General features: G+C 38.8%; 1 protein-coding gene across 1 annotated transcript; it reads right to left on the bottom strand.

Moving 5' to 3' along the window:
• Positions 1-7,833: 7,833 nt before the first annotated feature.
• Positions 7,834-16,436, bottom strand: LOC147462274 (protein TORNADO 1-like). The gene is made up of 7 exons (XM_086483241.1): positions 16,127-16,436; positions 14,089-14,336; positions 13,477-13,992; positions 13,117-13,185; positions 12,928-12,999; positions 11,622-12,796; positions 7,834-8,230 (listed from the first exon to the last, which is right to left on the bottom strand). The coding sequence occupies exons 1-7, from the start codon at positions 16,434-16,436 to the stop codon at positions 7,834-7,836; spliced, it is 2,787 nt and encodes a 928-aa protein (XP_086339367.1).
• Between the last annotated feature and the right edge of the window lie 10,376 nt (positions 16,437-26,812).

The raw sequence follows: 26,812 nt of genomic DNA, 5'->3' as shown, positions 1-26,812 counted from the left end.
TCCGAAATGCTTGTGGGGCAGCACAAAGTGGAAGACATCTTCCTTTGGGGACTGATCAATAGTTTTTTGTTGGACAGCTAGTACCCATCCACGAACTATTGACGCTTTCGCCCCTAGTGTAGCCTACTCTGTGTGTGTGTGTGTGTGTGTGTGTGTGTTTAAACAAACGGCTTTAAAAGCTTCTACCTTTTCCAACACCCTTTTCCTTCACCTCTACGTTCATTTACAATAATAACAGTCTATACATGCGCTTTAGAATGAAGGTACAACACCAAATCTTGAATCAAGTACAACAAAGAAAATTGGTTCCATATCAACTTGTGTCCTCTTGGCAAACCTACCCTTTATCCTTGGTCTGGTCTCTGCATACGCCTGCCTTGAAGCATACCTGAAAGTCTTCTCAAACTTCCTATTCTTCTTTGTCTCTTTGCACTGCAAGACCCTCGCTTCCCTTGCCATAGGTTGCAAGATGCTTTAAACTCGAGGGAGTTCACAAGGCCTGAGCGGCATAGATATGTTGCAAGTGTGGAATCTGGCATGACACCAAACTCCATCGAGGTTGAGGAGAAGCTACGACTTAAAGATGTTCATTTGAATGCAGCCCCATTCTTTGTGGCCATTTCTACCTCTTTAAAATAAGGAGCACTAAGAGGAGGAGCTATTGCGACTTTAACATGAAGATTATGCACTAGAAGTATGCTATCTGCTCCCATGGTCTGCACAAACTGCAAGTCAAAAAATAGACCCACATCAAGGAATAATTCCAAGCATAATAAATCTGTTGATGAGAGAGAATAAAACTGCTAAATAATTTGATAGGGAAGATGATGATGATGATAAGAGATCTGCTGCAGAGGCGGAGTCATGGCCAAGAACTCTCTAGTGACGATTGGCTAGGAGTGTGAATATCCACATCACAGGAGAAGCACAGCTGCACAGGGATGGCGCATCCACAGTGGCCGATGCCTACTCACAAACCTCACTTTGACATCGCAGGGAAATATACCGAGGTATGCAGCATCTACCCTGCAAGAGCTACAGTTCGCAAGCATGGGCTCCGCCGCTCGAGGAGAGGAATAACTAATACCTATTGAAAACTGAGTGAAGAATTGCCGATGCATAGACTCCCGAGTCACCCCCAGTGAAAGAGAGAGAGTATTGTAGTTGGTTTTGACTCATGACACATAGCTAGCTGGATATGCGGAGAGGGAGAGAGAGAGAGAGAGAGAGAGAGAGAGAGAGAGAGAGAGAGTCTCAAGCTATGCATTATGTATTTTATTTTATTTTATAATTATAATGGAACAAACAAAAGGGATCTTAATAAATCCTTAAAACTCAAGACACTTTAAAAATCCATCATTAGATTTACACACTAGTCATCTAAATGAGTGCCCACTATCTTATTTCAGCCAATCAACATTTTTGGCCTATCAAAAAGTTCTTGAAAATACAACTCGCCTTTTTTTCTATTTTAGTAAGCAAAAAGAGAAGGCATCTTTATAGTGTTAGGAAATAAGACGTAGCTAAATAGATAATTGAGTAGATTACTTAATGGAGGGAGACAGATTTATATACACGAGATTATAGAGTAGAGAGAGAGAGAGAGAGAGAGAGAGAGAGAGAGAGAGAGGGAGAGTACACACGATATACGTGGTTCACCCAATGTGGGCTACGTCCACAGGAAAGCAGCCACTCAATGGCTTTAGTACTTCAAAACAAGAAGTAGTTTACAAAGGGATTATACCCTTAATGGAGCTCCCGCCTTGCTTCACTCTTACCACCTCACACTCACCTTGTTGTATCAACTTCACACTATGAAATGTGTGTAGAAATGGCCTCCTTTTATAGGCCAAAAGGGCTGCCCTCTCTTATGAGAGACAACCATGTGTAGCCGCCCTTGTGCGAATAAGTCCAAATCGGACTCTCCAATCCGCCCATGTGTGGCCGCCCTTGAGAAGACAAGTCCGCTTTTGAATTTGGCCACCGGCCATTGAATTCGGCCACTGGCCACCGGCCATTGACTTCCGACCACCGGCCACCGGCCATTGACTTCCGACCACCGGCCATCGGCCATTGACTACCGGCCACCGGCCAACCAATCAGTTGTTTTCCGACCACTTTCCGGCCGCCGTCCGGCCATAATATTCCGGCGAAAAAGAATATTCCAGCGAAAAAAAAAGTCTCAGGGGCCTCTGCCCCTGAGGCCTTTAAAGTTGCCCCTGATTCTTGTCCGTGAAAATTTTGTTTTCCGGTGAGTGATTTTCCTTCACGCACGATGGCTTCTCCTCATAATGGGGGCCTTACAAATGAGCGCTTTTACCATAGAAAATTACAAAGGGTAAATCAGGCTCCATACTTAACAATCTCCCACTTGGAGACTGATCTCCAAACCAAACCTGTGACTGCTTTCCATTATGGCTTCTTATCCTTGAATGCCGATTGAAGATGAGCAAAAGCTCAACTTCTCCTTGTTGACCACCTTTGTAAACATGTCTGCAGGATTTTCACTTGTATGCACCTTTCCTAGCTTTAGTTGTCCCTCTTCCAAAAGAGTGCATATGAAGTGATATCTCACCTCAATGTGCTTTGTCCTTGAATGAAAGGTTGAGTTCGTCACAAGATGGATAGCGCTTTGGCTATCACTGTACAAGACACAATTGTCTTGTTTGAATCCAAGCTCTTCTAAGAATCTGTGAAGCCACAGAATTTCTTTGCTTGCCTCCGTCATTGCTATATACTCTGCTTCCGTGGTAGAAAGTGAAACCACTTTCTGTAGCTTTGAAGCCCAGCTTACTGCTGTGCCTCCAACCGTGAACACATAGCCAGTAGTGCTCCTTCGAGTATCTTTGTCACCTGCCATATCTGCATCAGCATACCCTTCCAGAAAAATATCAGTTCCTCCAAAATACAAAGCATTTGTTGTTGTCCCTTTTAGATACCTAAGTATCCACTTCACAGCTTTCCAATGCTCTTTACCTGGGTTGTCCATGAACCTACTCACAACTCCCACTGCATGTGCAATGTCTGGCCTTGTCCAGACCATAGCATACATTAGAGAACCTACCGCTGCAGCATATGGAAATTTAGACATATAGGCTATCTCCTCTTGTGTCTTTGGACACATATCCTTCATTAGTTTAAAATGACCATCCAAAGGTGTAGAAACTGGTTTTGCATTTTGCATTGCAAACCTTTCTAGTACCTTCTTGATGTAATCTTCTTGAGATAGCTTTATTGTCTTCTTCGTCCTGTCCCTTGATATTTTCATACCAAGTATCCTCTTTGTAGCACCTAAATCTTTCATTGAAAAAGATTTGGACAGCTCCTCTTTTAGGTCTTTGATGTCCTGCATGTTAGCACTTGCAATCAACATGTCATCAACATACAACATTAGAATGATTAATTTTCCATCTCCCAAATTCTCTGTGTAGACGCAGTGATCCGAGTTGCATCTTGTGAATCCATGATCCAACATCCATCGATCAAACTTCAAGTACCATTGTCTTGATGCTTGCTTTAAACCATACAAGCTCTTCTTTAATCTGCAAACCATTTTCTCCTTACCTTTTACTTCATACCCCTTTGGTTGAAGCATGTAGATTTCCTCCTCTAAGTTACTGTGAGGGAATGCCGTATTTACATCCATTTGCTCGAGATTTAGATCATGAGCAGCCACAAGGCTTAAGACAAGCCTAATTGAGTTCATTTTTACAACAGGAGAAAATATTTCATTGAAGTCAATACCTTTCTTTTGAGAAAAACCTTTTACCACAAGCCTAGACTTGTACCTTTTCTTCCCACCTTCTTCTTCCTTTAGCTTGTACACCCATTTGTTTTGAAGTGCCCGCTTACCTTTAGGCAACTCAACCAACTCCCATGTTTGGTTGCGATGTAGTGAGTCCATCTCCACTTGCATGCTCTTCGTCCATTCTTCTTTGGATTCATGTTGCATAGCTTCTTCATATGATTCCGGCTCTCCAGAATCTGAGATCAAGAGATGGTTGAAGGAAGGAACAAACCTTTCTAGAGGTCTACTTGCTCTTGTAGATCTTCGGGGAATAGGTTGAGGCTCCTCATTTGGTTGACGTTGTTGCACATTGTCACCGTTTGCAGTCCTTGAGTCTTCACCGTCCTCAAGCTCCATGTACTCATCACCTGTTTCTTTTGTTTGTTTTCTTTCCAAGTAATCTTTGTACATATTTTGTTCGTTAAAAATTACATCCCTACTCCTTAAGATTTTACCATCTTCAGGATTCCATAGGTGATACCCAAAGTCTCCTTCTCCATAGCCAATGAAGAAACACTTTTTGGACTTTGCATCTAGCTTTGATCTTAGGCTTCTATTTATGTGCATGAAAGCCTCACACCCAAACACTTTGAGAAATGCATAATTCACCGGTTTACCTGTCCATGCCTCTTCTTGAACTCCCCCATCCAATGCCGTTGAGGGTGACCGATTGATTAAGTACACAGACGTACTTACATCTTCCGCCCAAAGCTCAAGCGGTAGGCCTGCATGTAGCCGCATGCTTCGTGCTCGTTCCATGATTGTCCTGTTCATCCTTTCTGAAATCCCATTTTGTTGAGGTATCCTTGGGGTTGTCCTTTGCCTCCGAATGCCATTGCTAGCACAAAATCTTTCAAAAGCTTGGCTGCAATATTCGCCTCCATTGTCGGATCTGAGGCATTTAACCTTGGTACCTGTTTCATTCTCCACAAAGGCTTTCCACCTTTGAAATATGGAAATGAGCCACCAAGTGATGGTGTACTTGCAGGACCCCAAACATCAGAATGAACCAACTCAAGTTTTTTATTTTTTCTTTCAGTTCCTGATTTTTGAAATTTTACCCTCTTTTGTTTACCATAAACACAATCTTCATAGAACTCTAAGTCCACTTCTTTCAAACCTGGTAGAAGCTTCTTTGTTTGAAGGATTTGCATTCCTTTGGCACTCATATGCCCAAGTCGGTAGTGCCACACCGCACTGTCAACTTCTGTAGTTGCTGCACAAGCTGAAGGTTGCGTGCTAACAGTACACAAGTAAAGTGTACCGACTTTTTCACCCTTGGCAACCACCAAAGATTCCTTTGAGATCTTCCACTGTTTGTTTTCGAATGCAATGTTGTGACCTTCATCGTCCAATTGTCCTATAGAGATCAAATTTTTGCGAAGAGAAGGAACATGCCTAACATCTTTAAGCTTCCATTCATTTTCGTTAGCAGTTTTGACAGAAACTATACCTTTGCCGACAATCTCACAAGCTTCATCATCTCCCAAGTATACATACACAAAATTACCTTTGGTGTAGTCTTGGAAATGTTGCTTGTGTGGTGTCGCATGGAATGAAGCCCCAGAATCTACTATCCAGGAATTAGACACATTGTCTAATGAGAGAATTAGAGCATCTTGCTCTACTTTACCTGCCACATTGGCCTCCGATGTTGGCTTGTTTTCTTGAGACTTTGTCTCCTTCTTCTTCTTGGACCAGCAATCCTTCTTGACGTGGCCCTTCTTGCCGCAGTTCCAACATTCAAGAGCTGACTTTGTGCGTGACTTGCTCTGCCTTGAGCGATCACGACCCTTTTGGTTTTTGAACCTCTCCTTAAGCCTTCCTCTTGTTTCCATTGATAGTGCAACACTTGATGATTCTCCTGTGCTTCTCCTTCGCATTTCCTCGCTTAGGAGAACACCCACAACATCATCAAACTTAAGAGTATTTGTGCCAGAGATAGAATTACTTACAGCCATCACAAGGCTGTCCCAACTATCCAGTAGAGATGATAGTATAAGGAGAGCTCGCACTTCGTCATCGAAATTTATTTTCACTGATCGAAGTTGACTTATGTTTGTGTTAAAGTCATTTAGGTGTTCTGCAGCTGAACCATTCTCTGCCATCTTTAGATTGAACAAGCGCTTCATAAGAAATACCTTATTGGATGCCGATGGTTTCTCGTAGAAGTCGTCAAGTGACTTCATCAAGTCCTCTGTGGTCTTCATTTCCAAAACATTGAAGGTCACCGTTGACGCTAAGCTTAACCGGATTGTTCCCAGTGCCTTTCGATTAAGGACAATCCATGCTTCATCTGTCATTGTTGTGGACTTCTTCGCAAGACCACCTTGTGGCAAATAGAGGTCCTTCTGGTAGAGATAGTCTTCAATTTGCATCTTCCAATGTTGGTAGTTTTTGCCGTTGAACTTCTCAATCTTGAGCTTCCCTTCCTCCGCCATAACTCCCACTCAATTCAAGGAATCCTTTCCTTGAGATAATTTAGCTACGAGCAAACCTTGCTCTGATACCAGTTGTTAGGAAATAAGACGTAGCTAAATAGATAATTGAGTAGATTACTTAATGGAGAGAGACAGATTTATATACACGAGATTATAGAGTAGAGAGAGAGAGAGAGAGAGAGAGAGAGAGAGAGAGAGAGAGAGAGAGTACACACGATATACGTGGTTCACCCAATGTGGGCTACGTCCACGGGAAAGCAGCCACTCAATGGCTTTAGTACTTCAAAACAAGAAGTAGTTTACAAAGGGATTATACTCTTAATGGAGCTCCCGCCTTGCTTCACTCTCATCACCTCACACTCACCTTGTTGCATCAACTTCACACTATGAAATGTGTGTAGAAATGGCCTCCTTTTATAGGCCAAAAGGGCTGCCCTCTCTTATGAGAGACAGCCATGTGTAACCGCTCTTGTGCGAATAAGTCCAAATCGGACCCTCCAATCCGCCCATGTGTGGCCGCCCTTGAGAAGACAAGTCCGCTTTTGAATTCGGCCACCGGCCATTGACTTCCGACCACTGGCCACCGGCCATTGACTTCCGACCACTGGTCAACCGACCGATTGTTTTCCGACCACTTTCCGGCCGCCGTCCGGCCATAATATTCTGACGAAAAATTTGCCCCTGATTTTTGTCCGTGAAAATTTTGGTTTTCGGTGAGTGATTTTCCTTCACGCACGATGGCTTCTCCTCATAATGGGAGCTTTACAAATGTGTGCTTTTACCACATAAAATTACAAAGGGTAAATCAGGCTCCATACTTAACATATAGCCTTTTCCCTTTGGGCAGGCCAAAAAAATAGAGTTTTCCTAGAATAATATGTAATCGTTTCAAAACAATCTTGTCTCAATGTAATATATAGATCCTTTAAATGTCATATCAACTCTTTAAATGTCATATCAACTCTCTTCTTCATAGATAAAAGATTCACCCTTTAAAGGTGATCTCACATCAAATTTTAATCACTAAGTCTCTTTCAAGTTTCAACCCAATGAATTTTTCTTCCTCAGTGAGAAAATAAAATTTACCGCTAAGGTCTTTGACATTCCATGCTAAAGAAGAGGAGAATACTTTTACTTGAAGTTAAAATCTTCAGGTGATGGCCATCTCCCACCTCCCAATGAAAATATTTTTCTTTAGTGAGAAAATAAAAGCTACCCCTAAGGTCTTTGCCATTCACATGCTAAAGAAGAGGATAATACTTTTCCTTGAAGTTAAAATCTTGAGATGATAGCCATCTCCCTCCTCATTACATTAGTGGCATTTGTAGAGCACACGCGGAAGCAACACAAAGAGAGTGTGAGAGAGAAAATGTGCAGGATACACACAAGCGATATAGGGCGGGGAAACTCTAAGAGTGAGCAATCTCCTATACACTATAAGTATATAAATGTACACAAATGGAGGAGCGCCCATAGCCTGGGTGACCATGCAAGACACAGAGGCCTTTAAGCCCAAAAACCTCCCACCTAAATGCCAATGTGACTCTAATCAAGGGAACCGAGTCTAATGACTATATACAAGAACCTGATGAGCGATGACCACACTCATCCAATGTCCACTGGCTGTTGATGATCATGTGCATCTAGCTGTCCTCGATGCGGAAGATTTGCAGAGCTATTCGTAAGAGACTCTGCTCCAGTGTAAGTCCATACACTACCAGAAGTACCACACACATCTTCTAGGTATCTACAAAGGACTTGCATAGCTCCCCCATGCACTATGCCAACATCAATCAACGAAAGACTGATAACACTAATTGCAAATGCTCCCACTATAGTTGCTATATCCAATCTCGAGATCAGCATCTCATACATGAGACCACCAAATGCCGATGCAACACTAGCTGATCCTGTTAGCTGTATTGAACACGCATCAAAATAAATATCCCTGGCAATAGGCATCTCTGACTGACTAGGCATGTCACCCTCACATATCTCCTGACTATCCACAAAAGAAACATCCTACTGTGAAACCTCTTACACAACTGGATCCTCATGCTCACTGTCGAGCATATCAAGACATAACTGCATCATCAAAAAATCAGCACTCACATAATCAACATTTGTTATCAATCTTGATAACCAAGTCTATTGTGTCTCACTAAAGAAATCCCGCTCTACCTCTGCATCCGTAAACATATCCTGCACAACTAACCCACTGTGCTACTCTATGAATGGCAAAGCATATGAATTTGTCACTATAACTGGTGATTGCTCAAGTTGTGCCTCATCTGAGCGCACAAAGAGCTCATCGCTCTTCTCTATGTGTAAAGCTCCCGGAAGACCATGCACAAAAGAAAATCTCCTAATCTCTTAACCTTCTCGTTGCATGATGATAACGGAGACTATGCGATCTCGAACCTGATCCACGTGCATAGGGTAAACCATGCCATCCCTAGCAGCTCTAGCAATGACCAATGAACCCAAATGCATCGTAAAAGATCGCTTTCGAAGCGAAATATGGCATCCACAATCTGTGAGCTGACCAATAGAGATCAAACTCACTGTCATGTGTGGCACATAATGCACATGTCTAAGCACATATGATGCACCACTCGTCTCATCTCTCCTATACCAGCTATGTCATGCACTAAACCATCAGTCAAGTGTACACTGCCAAGAAGCCCGCTAGAATAGCTACAAAACTAGTCACGATGTGGAGTTACATGAAATGTAGCATCCGCATCTAGCAACCACTATGAAGGAAGTGCGCAATCCACCGACATAAGAACATCAGGAGAAAAAGATGAAGCAAATGTGACATCCTCGTCACTCATGTACTTAGACACTGCATTTGCTCATGCAACTATCAAATCTACTAAGCTAATAGTATCAATCGCATCTCGAAGACAACCATGTCTCCTGCGTTGTCTCGTACATTGAAAGAAACACCGTCTGACGTGCCCTAAATTACCACAATGCCAACACATAACCTATCGCCATGGATGTGAATGCTTCTGCCTCACACGAGTCTTATCACGAGACTCAGATGTGCCATACATAGCATCCAATCACTACCATATGTCTCTGGATATACTCATATCTATTACCATGAGATAAATAGACTTATCTAGATGCAAACACAATGTGGATAATGCCATCTCATCTAGCTCCTACCACTGATCACCAGACATGTTACCACATACAATATTTATTTTTTTGGAGTTCATATAGTTGAGTGAAGGTTTTTATTTTTTAGATTTGAGTGAAGATTGCTTCTTTCAATTGACCTTCCCTATAATTTCTACATGCTTTCAGAATTCCTACATGCTTTCACAAATTCATATCTTTAGGTGATTGGTTTAAAGATGTTAATACAAGTTTGTATCTTGATAAGTGACACACACTCCCTCTATCTATCTACTCTTGTTATGTATGGTAGTAGGCTACTCTAAGCCTATAGCTCTCAAGATATCTTATCGCTTTAATCTTTATTGTTTATTATGTATTAACCCTTCTCTCTCTCTCTACCCCCAATGATTTAAGACCCAAACCGAATGGAGAATGAACTCTCTATCAAGGGTGTTGGTCACCTTATTCTATGACTACAGTACAACATAAGCATTTATTTTTTATGCTTACTTTTCAGTACTTTTCAATGGGTGTCAATAATTCTGGAACTTGCTACTAAATTTAAGAAAAAAAATAGCGGGCATTGGTATTACTGACATCCCATTGCATTAGGATAATTTTGGGCTCATTTGTGAGCCCATGTAAGGATTATTATAGAGAGAGGAATGGAGTAAAAATAAGTTTAAAAATTAAGGTTATTTAACTCCTAGCTAGAGACCCTTGTTTGAGTGGGGGTATTGGAGCTATATATAGCACACCCAACTTGACCTATATCTCACCTATATATATAAACTCATCATCAATATGAATTAGTCTTTGCAAGTCTATGTTCTCTCTCTCTCTCTCTCTCTCTCTCTCTCTCTCTCTCTCTCTCTCTCTCTCTCTTTTTGTATCATTGTGTATGTTCAACATTCGCAAATAATGTATAAATACCATATATTTCAGTATATTCAATGTTATGTGATAATGTCATTTTTTTCAACAAATGTTGTCATTTTATCATTTCAAATTTCCTCTATTATGCAAGCCAGTATGTATATTATTTTTTATGCTTCATTTGTTATGGTTAATGGTTGATATACACATAACCATAAATTTTATGTTGTTCTAGAATTCTATAAAGCGTTGGTGTTTGTACCACTATGTAACACTACAAATTTCAACTGTGTAAATGCTATAAATTTCAAATGTGTAACCATTGGAATTTCTAGCATTCCCCAGATTTGTTGACCATTGTTGCTATCTATAATGTAATTTTAATGCTATAAACTATATCATTTATAAAACACTGACAACTATAGTATTTTTATGCATGTTGTAGTTTTTTAGTTTTATATAATCGTTAAAACTTTCAGTGATTCATACGTTGTACAAGTAGTAGCATTTTGATATTTAATTTCATAACGTTACAATTTCCAACGTTGACCATTTTAATGCCTACTTTGATGTTTATTGTAGTTTTTCTTGTACTCTACTAGAAATAGATAACATAATGATGGCATAAGAACTATAATACCCTGTTTAAAAACTAGGCCTAAGCTTTTTAAAGGCATACAACACACTCATAAATGTGACATACAACATTATATGTCACATTTATATTAAGAAACATGAATTGCATGTCATATTTATATTCAGAAACATGAACTATGACAATATATAAAAAAATTAAAGAAATTATCTTAGACACTCTAAGATACCTATCAGGGTGCTACATGAACTATTTTCTATCACAAAAAAACTATGATAAATAAAAAAATCGAAGAAATTATCTTAGATATTTTGAGATACTCATTGGGTTGCCACTTGAATAATGATTCACCTTTTCTTGAATTAAGAAAGAGACTATTTTTGTTATGTTTACATAAATCATTATTAATTTAAGCAAATCAATTCCAACTTCCCAAGATCTTTTCCCTCTGAGTAGTGTGTTTCACAAAGCCATCTGATTTCATTATGATCTTTGTAGCGAATTTTGAACAGTTCATTGATTTTCAAATCCTTGTCACACTGATTTATTTCCAAAAATTGCCAAAGCCATACTCTAGCTCTGTCTTGATACTTTGTCCTGTATAATTTCATAAAAACAAAACAATACTAATTATTATAACCAGTCTTTCCTATATTGTGTGAAACTTCTTTTTTAAGATAAAAATTATAACCATTTGCATTCATGTGTGTGTAAATTTATCTAAAAATTCATACATAGGTGTGAATGTGTTAATGTAAAAAGATTTGTTTGAAAATGTATGAGATTAAACCTGAATTGTTGAATGTTTGAGCTGGCATCATCTTGAGGTAGATTTGAAGATCTTTCTAGTTCAGGGAGTGATGGCATTGAAAAATCCCCATGTTCAATAAGACTTGTGACTTGACTAAAATCTGGAATGAGATTTCCCCCACCACATATCAAATGAGCACTGAGCTTTGTAGCAACATATGCAAGTTTTAGAAACATTTGCATGTAAGGAAGAGCCTTTTGTAAAAAGCTTTCATCCTCTAGATATGAGAAGGCTAAACCTTTCTGCTCCTTTGGTAAATGAGGTTGGCTTCTATGCTCACATATTAGGAGTTGTAGGTGAGCTCTATGAAAGCCATGAACTATATTTGCTATATTCACCTTCCCTCTATCAATTGACAATAACCACATGGTAGGTAGTTTTCTTCCACCACTTTGCTTTATTAATTCTTGCATTGTTAGAAATCTTTCACTGACTTCATGCTGAAGGTTGAATAATTGCTTATTTATTATTTGAAGCTGTGTATGGATTTGAATCATATCATTATGAACCTTTTCCTTCATGTCCTTAATTTCTTCAAATATTGCCTTTAAAATCTTTTCTAAATCACCCTCAATGTTTTTACTCTTATAGATCAAACCATTTTTCTCATCTGTTGTTTTATTTAAGAAAGGATTTAGATCAGTAGTCATCACACTAATTATTTCCTTTAGTTTCTTCCTATAGCATTCAAGCACCTCTTGAACTTCCACCGCACTAAGAAGGTTTGTGATCTTGTCTCTTTCAACAACAATGGTCTCATCACATGGCCATGCATAAAATACCTCAGTGGCATCACAATTGTTCATGAACTCTTGCTCTAATTGAGTTTTCAAGTCTTCAATTAGAACACTTTGTCGTCTTTTAGTTCTAAAAAGTATACTTTTACATGGAACAATAACTAATTGCACAAGACGTACCCCTTGGATGCCTTTCTTTGATGCACATAGCTTGACTATATCCTCTATCACATGCCTCTTGATCCACTCTACATTATAGGTAAGGCTTCCTGGAGAGTCAACCAAGATGTCGATGGAGTGATCTTCCCCTTTAATGGCACATAACTCTATTATTACATGAACCCCACTGCGATGATTCACATCTATGTAGTCCTTTTGAAGCTTCACTCTTGGAGCAAACTTATTGAACAAAGTCACCTAGTGTAGATTACCACATCAGACAACCATGAGTCATTTTTGTGAAATTCAACTTTTTGGACATGCTTAAAGACAACATAGACAATGAATTGAAAATGGTTACATGGATTTTACTATATATAATAACCCACTTGAAGGCCTGGAAAGACACCCGGTGTTAAAACTGTATGCTCCGAATCTTCACATTGAAGCCGTCGCCCAAGCTAAAGTACTGTTGTGTCTTGAGATGAAAGAATTCTTGCATTGGAGGGTAATGAATCTTCTTGGGAAATAAGGTTTGAAGGCAAGAAGATTTTAGAAGTCATTGGATCTTTACAAACCACATCTAGCTCCATCAATAGTTCAAGAAGAGTGTCACCTCTCACTTGTGGAGTTTTTACCTTTGTATTCTTGTCAAAATAGAATGAATTATTAAAAGCTTAATAAATATACTCAAAATAAGGCCTTTCTATTCCCATCAAAATAGAATAAAATAATAAAAGTCTCAATGAATATATGAAAAAGAAGACATAAAAAATAAGATAAATTTATTAAAATTAGAAAGTATCCAAGTACTACCTTTTATGACAAAAATGGAAGAAACGCTTCACACCACCATTTGATTTAATATTTTGCTCCGCCAAAAAAGATTCAAGGTAGTCTTTTTCAAAGCAACCACGTCCCTTTTGAGATGATACTACACTTGATGGCCCTGTAGAATGAATGAGATTTCCCATTATAGAATGGCAAAACCACCTTGTATCTACAATAATAAACTTGTGTGATCCACTGTAGATGAAGTCTCCAGACTCATTTAGCAAGAGGGCTACACTCTCCGCTATTTCATGGGAGCCCTGTCCCAATGCTTGCTCACACATATCTATGTATTCTTCTATTGTGATCATTGGAGAGATCTCTCCGTTCGCAAGCTTCCTATCAAAAAGCATGCGAATCTTCTCATGTAGCTCTAGCCCAGGCTTAACAACTTTCAAAATACCTTTGCTAGTCTCAAACAGTTTTTGGCCCAATTGGTCCAATGACAAGGGGTCTCGAGCATCTACCTCAAAAACATTTCTCATCCCAAATGTAATAAAACTCTCAAACTTCTTTTGGCGTGAAGTGATTTCATGTTGTAACATAGCTTTGACATCATCAACTCTGTCTTTCCTTGTTATTGCAATGATCAAGTTTGGAATGAATTTTTTGGTTCTACGTGTCTTAGATGTGATAAATCTAAGCCAGTAGTCAAAATCTTTGCAAAACATGTCACCTGTTTGTGGCTCCTAGGTCTTTGGATGTATTGGACTCCACACAAATAAGAAGAAGGAACGAATTTGTTGATTGCTAAGTTCTGGAAAGACATAGTCATGGAAACATCGGTACTCATCCTGTCGTGCAAGATCCCATAATGAAATTTTAACTCCATCTCTTTCCAAGGATGTCACCTCAATTTCTGTTGTGCGAGGTCTTTCTTTTCCCAATCTATGATACAATAGCCAATCCTTATTCCAAAGCTTCCTTTGAGTGGACCTCCTCAATGAGTTGACTATTGTGGTTTTCCCTGCAATTCAAGTAACTCAACCATTATAATAATTTCAGTTCTTTGTTTTAAATTATACATATTCACTCTTGTTCAAACAAATAATATTCAATATATACCATGGCTCTTACCAAGGTCACCTTGAAAAATATAAAGTTCATATATATATATGGCCTATTCTTAATACAAGCAATAACATCACGTCAAAGAACATGAAAGAGAGAAATAATTGTATAAAAACTCTTCAATATTTATAAAAAGTATCAAAAAACAATATTCATAAATATTGAAAGAGAAAGGTCACCTTGAAAAGTATAAAGTCCATATATACAATATTTACATATTCCTAATACAATCTATAACTTTATCTCGAAGAAGAGGAAAGAGAGAAATACTTGTATAAACATTCTTCCATGTTTATAAATAATATTGAAAAATATTATTTATAAATATTGAAAGAGAAAAGTCGTCTTGAAAAATATGAAGTTCGTGTATATAGCTGATTCTTATTACAATCAATAACATCATCTCAAAGAGCGTGAAAGAGAACAATAGTAATTGTATAAATATTCTTTAGTATTTATAAATAATATTGAGAAATATTTGTTATACATATTGAAACTAGAGAAAGGTCATCTTGAAAAATATAAAGTCCAATATAGAGCCTATTCTTAATACGATCAATATATTGAAAACTACTATTTGTAAATATTGAAAGAGAAAGGTCACTTGAAAAATATAATGTCCGTGTATATAGCCTATTCTTAATACAATCAATAACATAATCCCGGAAAGAGAGAAATACTAATTGTGTAAACATTCTTCAATATATATCAATAATATTAAGAGATGGATTAAATTTTTAAAAAACATCATTTGAAAAATGGTCATTCAATATATATATTGAACCTAGGAACAATGTAATTAAAACCAAAGGCTAATGTGAATATATATCAATAACATAATCTCAAAGAAGAGGAAAGAGAGAAATACTTGTGTAAACATTCTTCATTAATATATTAATATATATATATATATATATATATATATATATATATATATATATATATATATCAATAATATTAAGAGATGGAAATTCTTTAAAAATATCATTTAAAAAATAGTCATTCAATATGAACCTAGGAACAATCTAATTAAAACCAAAGTCTAATGTGAATTACGAAAAATGATACTTTTGTAGTGATGCATTTTAGCAATAGAAAAGTGATATATACACGAACGATCATTGGGAATATTTTCTCATATTGGTGTGTAAGAGATATAAGAAATGCTCATTAATTGTTTAGGGTCAAGCCTCGAGACTCGCTCTCTATATTGGACTTTTAATAAGTAAAAAGATTATTGAATTGTTATCCCATGCCACGTACATGATATTGGAAAAATAGGATGGGACTTGCATATTGTATATTAATGTTAAGGTGGCAACTTAACCAATAGTTTGGGGAATTTTGTCTTGTACTCGATCGTAGTTGAACGGAAAATGTACAACTTTTGTAATGCTCTTAATATAGTATAGGAAAAGGAACAACTTTTCCCAATGGCATCTAATTTATATGATTATGCTAAATAATTATTATATTTGTGTTGCCACTTCTTTATAATTTTTATTGAAAGCTACTTATAATGTGTACATTATAATTTGTTTGGGCTCTTAATGTTTGAAAATCTTAAAATGGATATGAATAAAGAGTAACGTGAAAAGTAAGAATGACTTTTTTCAAAGGTAAAAAAGATCATTTGTGAATTTGTGGAAAATGGTGATATAATTTAGTGAAAATGCATATGCATACCTGCGTATGGCTGACCGCATAAGAAGACGCGGGCGACGGTTGGTGGCACCTTGCCAGGGTTAACGCCCAGGCTTTTCATCATCTCCGCGCTCTTCTTATTTCGCTGCACTTGTGCGTTTATGGCTTCGTCGTCCGGTAGTGGCGTTCCACGTAGATCGATGTCGTGGAGGGAGCCGTTGTCTTGCAGGCTGTCCAGGATGGACGCCAATGTCCATGGCCCTTGACAACCGCGCAGAGAAAGCTGAGTCAAGGTATGGTTGTTGGCTACACCCTCCTCGAAGAAGAGGTCAAAACCTAAGGGTTCTGCCATCTTGAACTGGATAAGGTGGAGGGTGGTGAGGGTTGTGTTGAGCTTTAGCACTTGTGTGGCAAACTAGCATTCACTTGTAATTCCGCCACTACTGGCGGTGCTAACTGATACCAGCTATCGCTGTCGTCATACAACTGTAAGAAGCGGAGAGAAGGGGGAAGTGCCAGCTGCACGGCCTGTAAATCAGCATAACTTGATCCACGTTCTGCATTGCTCAAATCCCATAGCCGAAGGCATTGCAGGGCACAACCAGGATCAGCAGGTGCGGTATTATTGTGAGCGCTGCTGAGCTCATGATGAGCTGGGGAATTAGAGATGGGAAGTAGTAATTGATGCATGGCTTGGAAGAGGTTGTTGAGGTGTGAAGCAAATAGGAACTGATGCTAATCGATAAACAACAACTAATCTAACAAAGTAAATAATGAGAGAGAGAGAGAGAGACACTACAGTGTAGCAAGGAAATAAAGCTAACTTGTATTGATAGAATGAAATAAGAACTTGCACGCTCTTCAACATAACAAAGGTGCCTTTATATACATCAGGCAAGGGGAGCCTTATTGGGTAAGTGCTAGGATGAAGGGACGTTGCATACATTAGAGGGAGATGATTTAGGGGGTGGGTGAGATGATTGAGGCACTGAGTGAGCACCGTATTTCCTGGGCAGAGTATCTACGTCTCCTACTTCTGTGGCCATATTAGGACCAATCTACTTAATCAAAAGTCCGCTCTCCTAATTAAAATATATTGTATAATTTACTCTCCTAATTGAGAGTGTAGCTTCCCTAGTACTTACTAACTCATTCATTACTTATCCTGATCTAGCTAATTAGTATGAAAGGGGATGATGGGCCCACTAATGTGCAGATACGAATGAAGGGAAGAAGGGAGACGTGGGGATGATAGGTGCATTAAGCCTGTGCTTATAATTTATAGATGCGTGATGAAGAAATACATTGGCAGCTCTTGCCTCTTCATCAATGTACATCTTCTATGCTTTATTCTTAACTTGTAGTTGATGCAAGGTATATGCTTTGCATCATCTGCAAGAGATGAGAGAGAGAGAGAGAGAGAGAGAGAGAGAGAGAGAGAGAGAGAGAGAGAGAGATGGAGATGGAGATGCTGAAACTTTGCATCAAGTGCAAGTGCGTGTCGCGATGAGAGAGAGAGAGAGAGAGAGAGAGAGAGAGAGAGAGAGAGTTCTGTGCCTAGGGCTTTACTTTGCGTCAAGTGTGTAATTGCTTTATTCTTCACCAGAGACGTAAGCTGGCATACTTTACTTTGCATAAAGTGTGTAGGCCTATATGTTGCTTTATTTGCCGACACCGTCGGGTTTTTGACTTTCTAAAAGAAGCCCTTAGTGTTGGGCTAGGTTAGGGAGACTTTCATAGTTTTCAGTGCATGATGGAGACTTACCTTTCATTTCACATTATGATATGTCTTGACTTTTCTTGCATTCTATTGTTTTAGAATGATTAAGTGAAACTTCACCTTGCATAATTTTAGTAAATTTTACACACACACACATATGTTTTTTTTATTATTATTATTGTTTTAGAATGCTAAAGTGAAGCTTCACTTTTCATAATTCTAATAAACTCTATACACACACATATATTAATTAGTTCTTTTTATTTCACCTTTCATTTCAGAACTTCACATGCCTTTACATTTCTTGCATTTTATAGCTTGATTCCAGTCAGTGTTAACGTTTGAGAAAGTCTCTTTTATTAAGTGGCTATTGATCGAGTTTCCTCCTCACAAAGAAGAAAACCGGAAATACTAGCAGAAATTTTGAGATTTGCATAATTTTTGGATGACTTTCTCACATATTTCATCGGTTTTTCTTTCGTTTACCATGGTTTGTAGCTAGCTAGTCTCGATTTTCAATCGGATCAAGACTAAGCTGAGGCAATCCTTTCCCAAACATTGATACCGGTTTAATTAAACCTAATAATTTTATCACTTTCTTATTGTTTTTGAAAGCCGTCGTGACCCTTTCACTTGTTTTTTAAACGTAAAAGCAAGGTAAACCATATATGTTAAAAAAATGTGAGAAAAAATTTTCATATGATAAAAAAATTGTATATCTATATATAGTATATACATTTAATAATATATAGGTTTCTTTACAAATATTTAAAAAAATGTACATATAATATATAGGTTTTTTTTACATTTATGTAAACAAATGGGTAAACCCTTTATGTAATTTTTGACGGGCTAATTTTTGTTTGTCCGACTCACAAAATGTGCACCCTAAAAGTGCACCACGTTGCCCAAGGTCATTTTGTAGTATGTATAACTGCGAAACGTAGTGGCTTTTGCACCATGACTAGACAATTTTACTAACAATTAGGTAGTTTTTAAGATGGACAATTGGATTTCCATACTTTTAGGTGCCTTGCATGAAATAGATTACACATTTTCAAACATAAGTGGCCCATTGCAAGGACATATTTATGCTTGCCCCTAGGGTAAAGGGGCCAATAAGGAACCACCCCCCAAAAGGAAGATGGCTCCATCCCCAAAAGAGAGAAAAAAAAGGGAATATGCTTGGAATCTTGCTTAGGTGTCCACATCTGATTTGCTAAAAAGTGTACTACTATTGGTGCTTGAGTGTCTGTTTTCTAAAAAGCCCTAAGAATTACGCTTTTTCAAATAGAGTGCTGAGGCAAAATAAAAAAAATATCAATCTTGATATCATCTAATGCGTCTTTTCATGAGGAATTGAATGCACTCTTCAAATTTCAAATCTGGGCGGATATGAAAAATCCCCCCAAAAATACTATTTTTTTCTTACATGGCCTTATATTGGCCCCTTTACCCTAGCTCCAACTCTATGTGATTTAGGCCTTAGAATGCTCAAAAGTGTCCCCCACAGTGACACTTAAATTTGATGCCCAAGGCTGGGTGTCGTAAAAATTTTGGTGACACCTTTGCCATTTTCCTTGGGTGTTAATATATATTTAAGCCTAACTTTCTTGCTAACATTAAAAGTTTTTACCTATCAAAAGCTACCACACATGGAGATTATATATTGTATATATGAGTTGATTTTATGGATATGTGTGTATTTGCCATACATGTGAAATAGATAATAGCTATTAAAAAAAATTACCATTAATATTTTTTATTTTTAGTGCTCTGCAGAGTGGTGGTCTCCGATTTTTCCAAGGGCTACCCCCCACCTGTCGGCCCCCACGGTGCAAAGAAAAAATATATTTCAAATGCATAATGCTAGAAAAATGTATAATGCTAAAAAAAGGTAAAAGAAAAGCATACTTTTAAATAATATAAAGTACATCTCTCTCTCTCTCTACCACGCACACTAGCTCTCTCTCTCTCTCTCTCTCTCTCTCTCTCTCTCTCTCTCTCTCTCTCTATACCACGCACTCTACCTTCATCATATATGTAAAACAACCTATATATTATATTGGTTTTTTCACATATATGTAAACAAATTTATATATAATATATAGGTTTTTTTACATATATGTAAACAAATGGGTAAACCCTTTATGTAATTTTTGACGGGATAATTTTTGTTTGTCCGGCTCACATAATGTGCACCCGAAAAAGTGCACCACGTTGCCCAATGTCATTTCGTAGTATGTATAACTACGAAACGTAGTGGCTTTTGCACCATGATGAGGCAATTTTACTAACAATTAGGTAGGTTTTGAAATGGACAATTGGATTTCCATACTTTTAGGTGCCTTGCATGAAATAGATTACATATTTTCAAACATAAGTGGCCCGTTGAAAGGACACATTTATGCTTGCCACTAGCTCCTTCTCTATGTGATCTAGGCCTTGGAAGGCTCAAAAAGTGTCCCCCATACTGACGGTGACGGTCCAGGCATTAAATTTGATGCCCAAGGCTGGGCGTCATAAAATTTTTGGTGACACCTTTTCCATTTTCCTTGGGTGTTAATATATATTTTAACCCTAACTTTTTTGCCAACATTGAAAGTTTTTACCTATCAAAAGCTACCACACATGGAGATTATATATTGTATATATGAGTTGATTTTATGGATATGTGTGTATTTGCCATACATAGAGTCATATATATATTATTTATATATATATATATATATATATATATAGCCCTGTAGTGCGCCTCACAACTGGAAGTGGCCATAGTAGGTTGCTTCTTGCTTAACCATGATATGTATGAACTACCAAGCATGAAACAAAAACCACTCGTGGACACTCGCATGCCATAACAACCAACCCAACTTGAGTCCAAAAAAGCATGTAAATCTGGCAATGATCCCCCTTGGCATAAAACAACTCAAGATGTAAAGTGCCACTCAAGTAGCAAAAGATCCACTTGACAACCTGCCAATGCTTAGACCCTGGGCTATACATAAATCTATTGACCTGTGAGACTACAAAGTGAATATCTAGCCTCGTTTTGCATACATAAATACGGCATCCAACAGTGGCAGGGTCACCAGAATCATGAAGACTCAATTTTAAATCAGTTTCCATGGGAGTGGCAATAGGTTTACAATCCTCAAGTCCAAACTTACATAGCAATGTCTCTATGTAACTTGTCTGACACAAGGCAATACCACCATCACACTGCTTAAATTGTATGCCCAAGTAATGATGAAATAGCCCCAAATCTTTCATCTTGAAAGTAGCATTCAAATTAGCCTTAAATTCAGCAAGATGTGCCTCATATTTCGGACGAGTGATCAGCAAATCATCCACATATAGAACAACGATGAGAAGTACATCGCCCTCACGCTTTACATACAATGTGCATTCTGTTGGACTGTTACAAAAGCCTCGTTTAAAAACAAATTATTTTCAGCATTCTTATACCAAGCACGAGGAGATTGCTTCAACCCATAAAAAGATTTCTTACATTTCCACATTTAATCTTCCTGCCCTTTAATGACAAAACCGTGAGGCTGCGTTACATAAACTTCCTCAAATATGTCACCATTCAAGAAAGTAGTAACAATATTTGATTGGTGTACATCCCAAACAAAATGAGCTGCCAATGCACATAGAAAATGAATAGTCATATGGGTGAAAGCATGGTTTGGTGGTACAAAAAAAAGACCTATTTTGCTTCTACCTGGTTGGTACTTCTACATATGTCCACACTTTGGAGGAAACCTTTTTTTTCATCTATGTTAAAGAATGGTAGGAGGGAAATTTGTATGATTTAAACTTTCCGTGAAAGAAAACGTGGGTGGGGCAATAAGTAATGGGAGTGGTGTTTTGAAACCGTGCCAAAAGTCCCATCATAGACTGCGTTTGTGAGTGGCGCAATTGCTCAACACATTTTCCAGCTTTCGCCTTGCTCTCTTACTACAGTGCCTTCTGCAAACCACTATAGTTGCAGGTAACAAGCTCCCCGGCTACTCACAATCACGAAGATGAGGACGCAAGCAAGGAAATCAGCAGCCAAAGCGTCACCCGACAATGGGAAGAAGAAGAAGAGGACAATGGATGCAAAATCCCCTCGGAACATCGACACCCCAAATACGAGGGCTAGCAAGAGGGCCTCCTTTGTGGAGAGGGAGAAACCTGCTGTGTTCGTGGAGACTTCATTTAAGCATGGGCCTCTTTTTGCCGATGATGAGACTCCATGGTCATCTGCAACATCTAAAGGTAGGTGCTATGAGAGCTCTGCGTTTTCTGGTGATCTACCATTTTATTTTCCATGCATGCAAGCTTCTGCATGTCTTTTATCTGATGAGGTCTGCATTTGCTTTTTTTCCATGCAGCAAGTACATGTGTATGTTTGGGATTTTCTTAGGAATTTAGGGTTTAGGAACGTTACAAAGTTACATGGATAAGCTGCTCTTTAGATTGCTAACTTGCATGCATGCAAGTGAAAAAATCAGTATATGTTGTGCATGAGCATAGCACAAAGTTGAAGCTCAGTAGGGCTGTCAGCATAACCAAATTTGGTTAGTACCGAATTCGGTACTAACCAGTACCAAATTTGATACTAACCACTACCAAATTTGGCTTTGTACACAACTGAATTTTGCAATTGTCACCTGAATGAGATACATTCATTTCATTCCATGTGTTTTGTTTTGCACAACTAAAATGAGGCATATAGGGTGAATAATCAGGTATTTGGACTGCTGGAATGAGGGCATGTCTTTACTTGCTTGTTGTTTCCACATCGTAGGAAAAAACAAGATGGAGGAGTACCCTATCTTGACAAAGTTCTGCTATACAGCACAAGAGCTTCATGATGAGTATGGATTGAGCATGGAGGGGGTGCTGCCAAAGGATCTTACGGAAGATGACATCCCCAATGACCAATGGCTCACTGTATTCAGGCGTTCCAGCCAGAAGAAGACAAAGATTTACTTAAATCATGTGCAACCACGGCTTCAGCTCGATCCAATGCACATATTCTAGAATGTGGGTAATCTACTATGGGATCATCTGACCGGCAAGAAAGATACTTTGGGAGCAAGAGTTGACCTTAGAAATGTGGATCGTATGGAGCAATATTGGCCACAAACAGCGTCCAATGGATCGATAAAACTCCCTAAAGCACCATGGATTTTCACAGGAGCCCAAGAACGGAAATTAAAAGAGACCATTCGATCTTTGCGGACCCCCACTGGCGTAATGCACTCGCTCTGAACGTGTTTTACTAAAGAAGGAAAGCTTACCGGTTTGAAGTCACACGACTGGCATAAAATGTGTCAAGTATGTTCATAGTGGAGTATATCATAGTGGCAATTGTGTAACAAATTTGTGTGTGGACTTTAATATCATTGCTGCACGTGTTTTGCAGTTTATTTTATCGGTTGCCATTGAGGGATGTTTGTCTCTTGACGTCCGTAACACAATCTACAAACTTGCGAAGTTGGTGCAATGGATCTCACAAAAGGAGATCAATGTAGACTCCATACCATTTGCCAAACTAAACGCTGCGGAGGTTGTGTGCATGTTTGAGAAACATTTTCCTACTACCATGCTAACCATTCAGGTGCATCTTCTTGTTCACATAGTTGATGAGGTGGAAATAGCTGGCACAGTACATTCCAGATGGATGTTCTTTTTAGAACGTTTCATGAAAACGCTCAAGGGATATGTGCATCAGAAGGCACGTCCGGAGGGTAGCATGGCAGAAGGTTGGCTGGTATCAGAGTCCCTAGTGTACATTGGAGAGTGGCTAGACAGATTTGATAAAGCCCAGGACACGCTATTGCGAACCATAGATGATGAGCGCATATCTAGAATTGTCATGTGCAATCTCGATGTTGTGAAGAAGATGACGGAAGATCTAGAGGCTAAAATCAACCGATTTTGCATGCTTCACAATCCAGTCATGCAGAAGTGGATGAATACAGGTTGCTGTTCCATAAGGTGTACCAAGCCCCACCATCATGTGGGGAGATCACTACAAAATTTGCCCACTGTTTTGCATATGAGAAGTGTCATGCAGCCACAAAGGACCCTGTGGGCCATAGGGTTGCATGGGCCAGGTTTGGTGAGAGTGTACTCAACATGTGTTCCTCCCGACCAGGAGGCTTGGAAAAGAGGATTGGCGAAAGGAAAACGGTGCGTCCCAAGGAGGCCATCCGTCAAATACCAAGAAGCCTCGACTTATGCCAGTCGGTAGTATACCCCCTACAAAAAAAGTCCCCCACAACGTCATGAGGAGAAGACACCTGATTATATTGCGGACCTTGAAGCTATGGTTGGGAGAGTCCCTCGGACGTGTGTGGGGGTAGCCAATAGGCTGAAAGAGCTGACAATGTCTCTGAAGCAGAAGAAGGAAACACTCTTGAGGGCGGAGGGTTTCAATAAACTTGTCAAGCAGATTATGGACGACATCAAGGAATATGAGACCCAGCTGGAAACACTGAGAGAGGCCAACACTGGCGATGACGCAAAAATGAATGTGATAGAAGATGATTTGGGTGCCAGTCGAAGGATGCTACGCTGATACCGAATCAGTGAAGATACGTCATTGCTCGACAAGGAGATTCTAGAGCAATAGGTGCTGGTAGTATTGGGAGTTTTTGGTAGAACTGTTTATGCTTGGTTTGGTGGGATTGGTAGTGTAAGGTACCTTTGGTAGAACTGTTTATGCTTGGTTTGGTGGGATTGGTAGTGCTAGGTACCTTTGATAGAACTGTTTATGCTTGGTTTGGTGGGATTGGTAGTGTTAGGTACTTATGGTAGAACTATTTTTATTCTAGGTAGTTTATGGTTTCCTTCTGTATTATGGTTTGGTATTTCTGGTACTATGAAGAAGTTTTGGTACTTTAAGGTACTTTTTCAAAGTGTTGCAAAAGGTGTTATGGTAGTTTTATTCTAATAGCTTTGGTAGTTTTTCTAGTTTTGGTACTTTTAGGTACTATTTGAAAATGCTGCAAAAGTGTAATTGGTAGTTTGATTTTGGTAATTTTGGTAGTTTTGGTACTTGAAGATAGTTTTTGAAAGTGCTGCAAAAAGTGTTTCTTTGGTAGTCTTGGTAGTTTTGGTTGTTTTGGTACTATTTGAAAGTTTGATTTTGGTCGTTTTGGGAGTTTTGGTACTTTTGGTACTATTTGAAAGTGTTGCAAAAAGTGGTTTTGGTAGTTGGATTTTGGTACTTTTAGGTACTATTTGAAAGTGCTGCAGATAGTGGCTTTGGTAGTTTGATTTGGACTTATTACCTCATCTACTTTGCAGTCACTTCCTTTTCTACCTACTCGATAATGGAACATCCTCTTGGGCTTTTGCTTTCATGGGGCTTTTAGTCCCCTCATCAATCTCTATATACGTGTTCTTCTTTGCTTGAGTGCGTGTGACCACTCGTAAAGGAATTCTCTCCTTCCCAACTTCCGACGTATTTGGGGAAGGTATAACATTGATGTATTGCAATGGCATCTTCCCTTTCCCTTTGTTGTATCTTGACCTTAACACACAATTCCTTGGAAAGTGTTCCTAAGAACATTCTTCACAATACCTCTCAATAGGTGGATATGGTACGTTTGTCTCCCTAGGTTTGATCACTAGTGGGTCTCTATGCGGACAATCTTTCCTCCAATGGGCTTCTCTGCATTCTATGTAAAGATGCATTTCTGTCTGTTTCATTTTTTTGTGAGCATTTTCTGAGTTTTCTTGGTTTGCCATGAGCGTCAATGTTTTGTCCTGTGTGTGAAAATCTTCTGTCAATGGATTGATGGGACTCTTGCTAGATGGCTCCGTTAGAGATGACTCGTTCTTACTAGGGTAAGGCTGCAAAGTCCTCAACTCTTCCACTGACACCACTCTATTTGTCCATGCATACATAAAAGCTAAAGTACCCTTGTTGATTGGTGTGGATCATAGGCGGCAACACCCCCAAATTTTTGCCACTTTGAATTTTTGTAAAAGCCCTTGTAAGGATATTATTCTGGGTGTAATTTGGATGAAAGAAGGGGCTTTAAGGCTTCGAGATTGTAAATGATGAAGGGTAGCATGCCTAAGTGAAGGGACATTGGCATATAAGCTGAAAGTTTGATGTAATGGGAACCTTTTAGCTTTTTATCTCTTTGGAGAAGAATAGAGTGAATGGTGTTCTACGCAACTGTGTAGTGATTTTTCTCACGATAATTCCTTGTCTTTGGCTTTGAGTATGATGATGATTCTTTGTAGACATGTTGTCTATGTTATTCTCTACTGTTTGATGTGATTATTGCATGCTTTAGTTGTGATTAGAGTGTGATTAGTATGTAATCAACATGCGACTATAGATTGCTTGTATCTAGAGCTAGGATTATCCATGCTGAGTGTGAGTTAGTGCTTTAAAGTCCTCTCTTGATACACTACACAGCCATATCAATACGTAATCAGATCTGTGACCTGTAGGACCCAATATGACTTTTGGCCAAGTGGCCATACCGTGTTGATTAGAGCTCCAATTTTAGATCCGGACATATATTTGTGATCCTTAGACATAGGAGGTCCTATTGGTATGCCTAGATGTGCAAGTTGTTGACCTGACCCGATGTGCTCTTTGGCCATACCATCTCAAGTCAGATCTGACATAGATTTAACATCTATTTCACATCCTTTTTCATTCCTTGTAGCATTTGATGCATTTGGACTAGTAATAGAGTGGTTAGACTAGTCATTTTGGCTAGATTAGCGTATTCGAGAGTATATAGCATTTAGGTAGCATGTGTTGAGATCATCTTTACTCTTACATGGTGTTGTGGCTTGATAATCCACTAGGGCCTCCGACCACCCACCCTTTGGGTTACACTCCCTCCGTATTGACTTACCTTTTAGAGATGGTCTTATTAACATCAATGATACTACATGAGTGACGGTGATGCCTGCTACATTATGTGATGGCATTGGCATAGTGTAGATCGTTGTTGGAGTTCCATTCCAAGCTCTTGACC

The sequence above is a fragment of the Adiantum capillus-veneris genome, chromosome 2 (assembly GCF_014529385.1).
Source record: "Adiantum capillus-veneris isolate H3 chromosome 2, ASM1452938v2, whole genome shotgun sequence".
In the NCBI taxonomy this organism is placed as follows: domain Eukaryota; kingdom Viridiplantae; phylum Streptophyta; class Polypodiopsida; order Polypodiales; family Pteridaceae; genus Adiantum; species Adiantum capillus-veneris.
The sequence above is the reverse complement of the archived record's forward strand: the minus strand, read 5'-3'. Positions and strand labels throughout refer to the sequence as shown.

What these genes read in the sequence shown, in the direction of transcription:
- LOC147462274 (XM_086483241.1), bottom strand. Translation starts at nt 16,436, where the DNA reads ATGGCAGAACCCTTAGGTTTTGACCTCTTCTTCGAGGAGGGTGTAGCC. An exon ending in ATGCGGTCAGCCATACGCAG is followed by an intron (nt 14,337 to 16,126) that starts GTATGCATATGC and finishes CTTGAATTGCAG; the next exon opens with GGAAAACCACAATAGTCAAC. An exon ending in TATTGATGGAGCTAGATGTG is followed by an intron (nt 13,000 to 13,116) that starts GTTTGTAAAGAT and finishes ACAGTACTTTAG; the next exon opens with CTTGGGCGACGGCTTCAATG.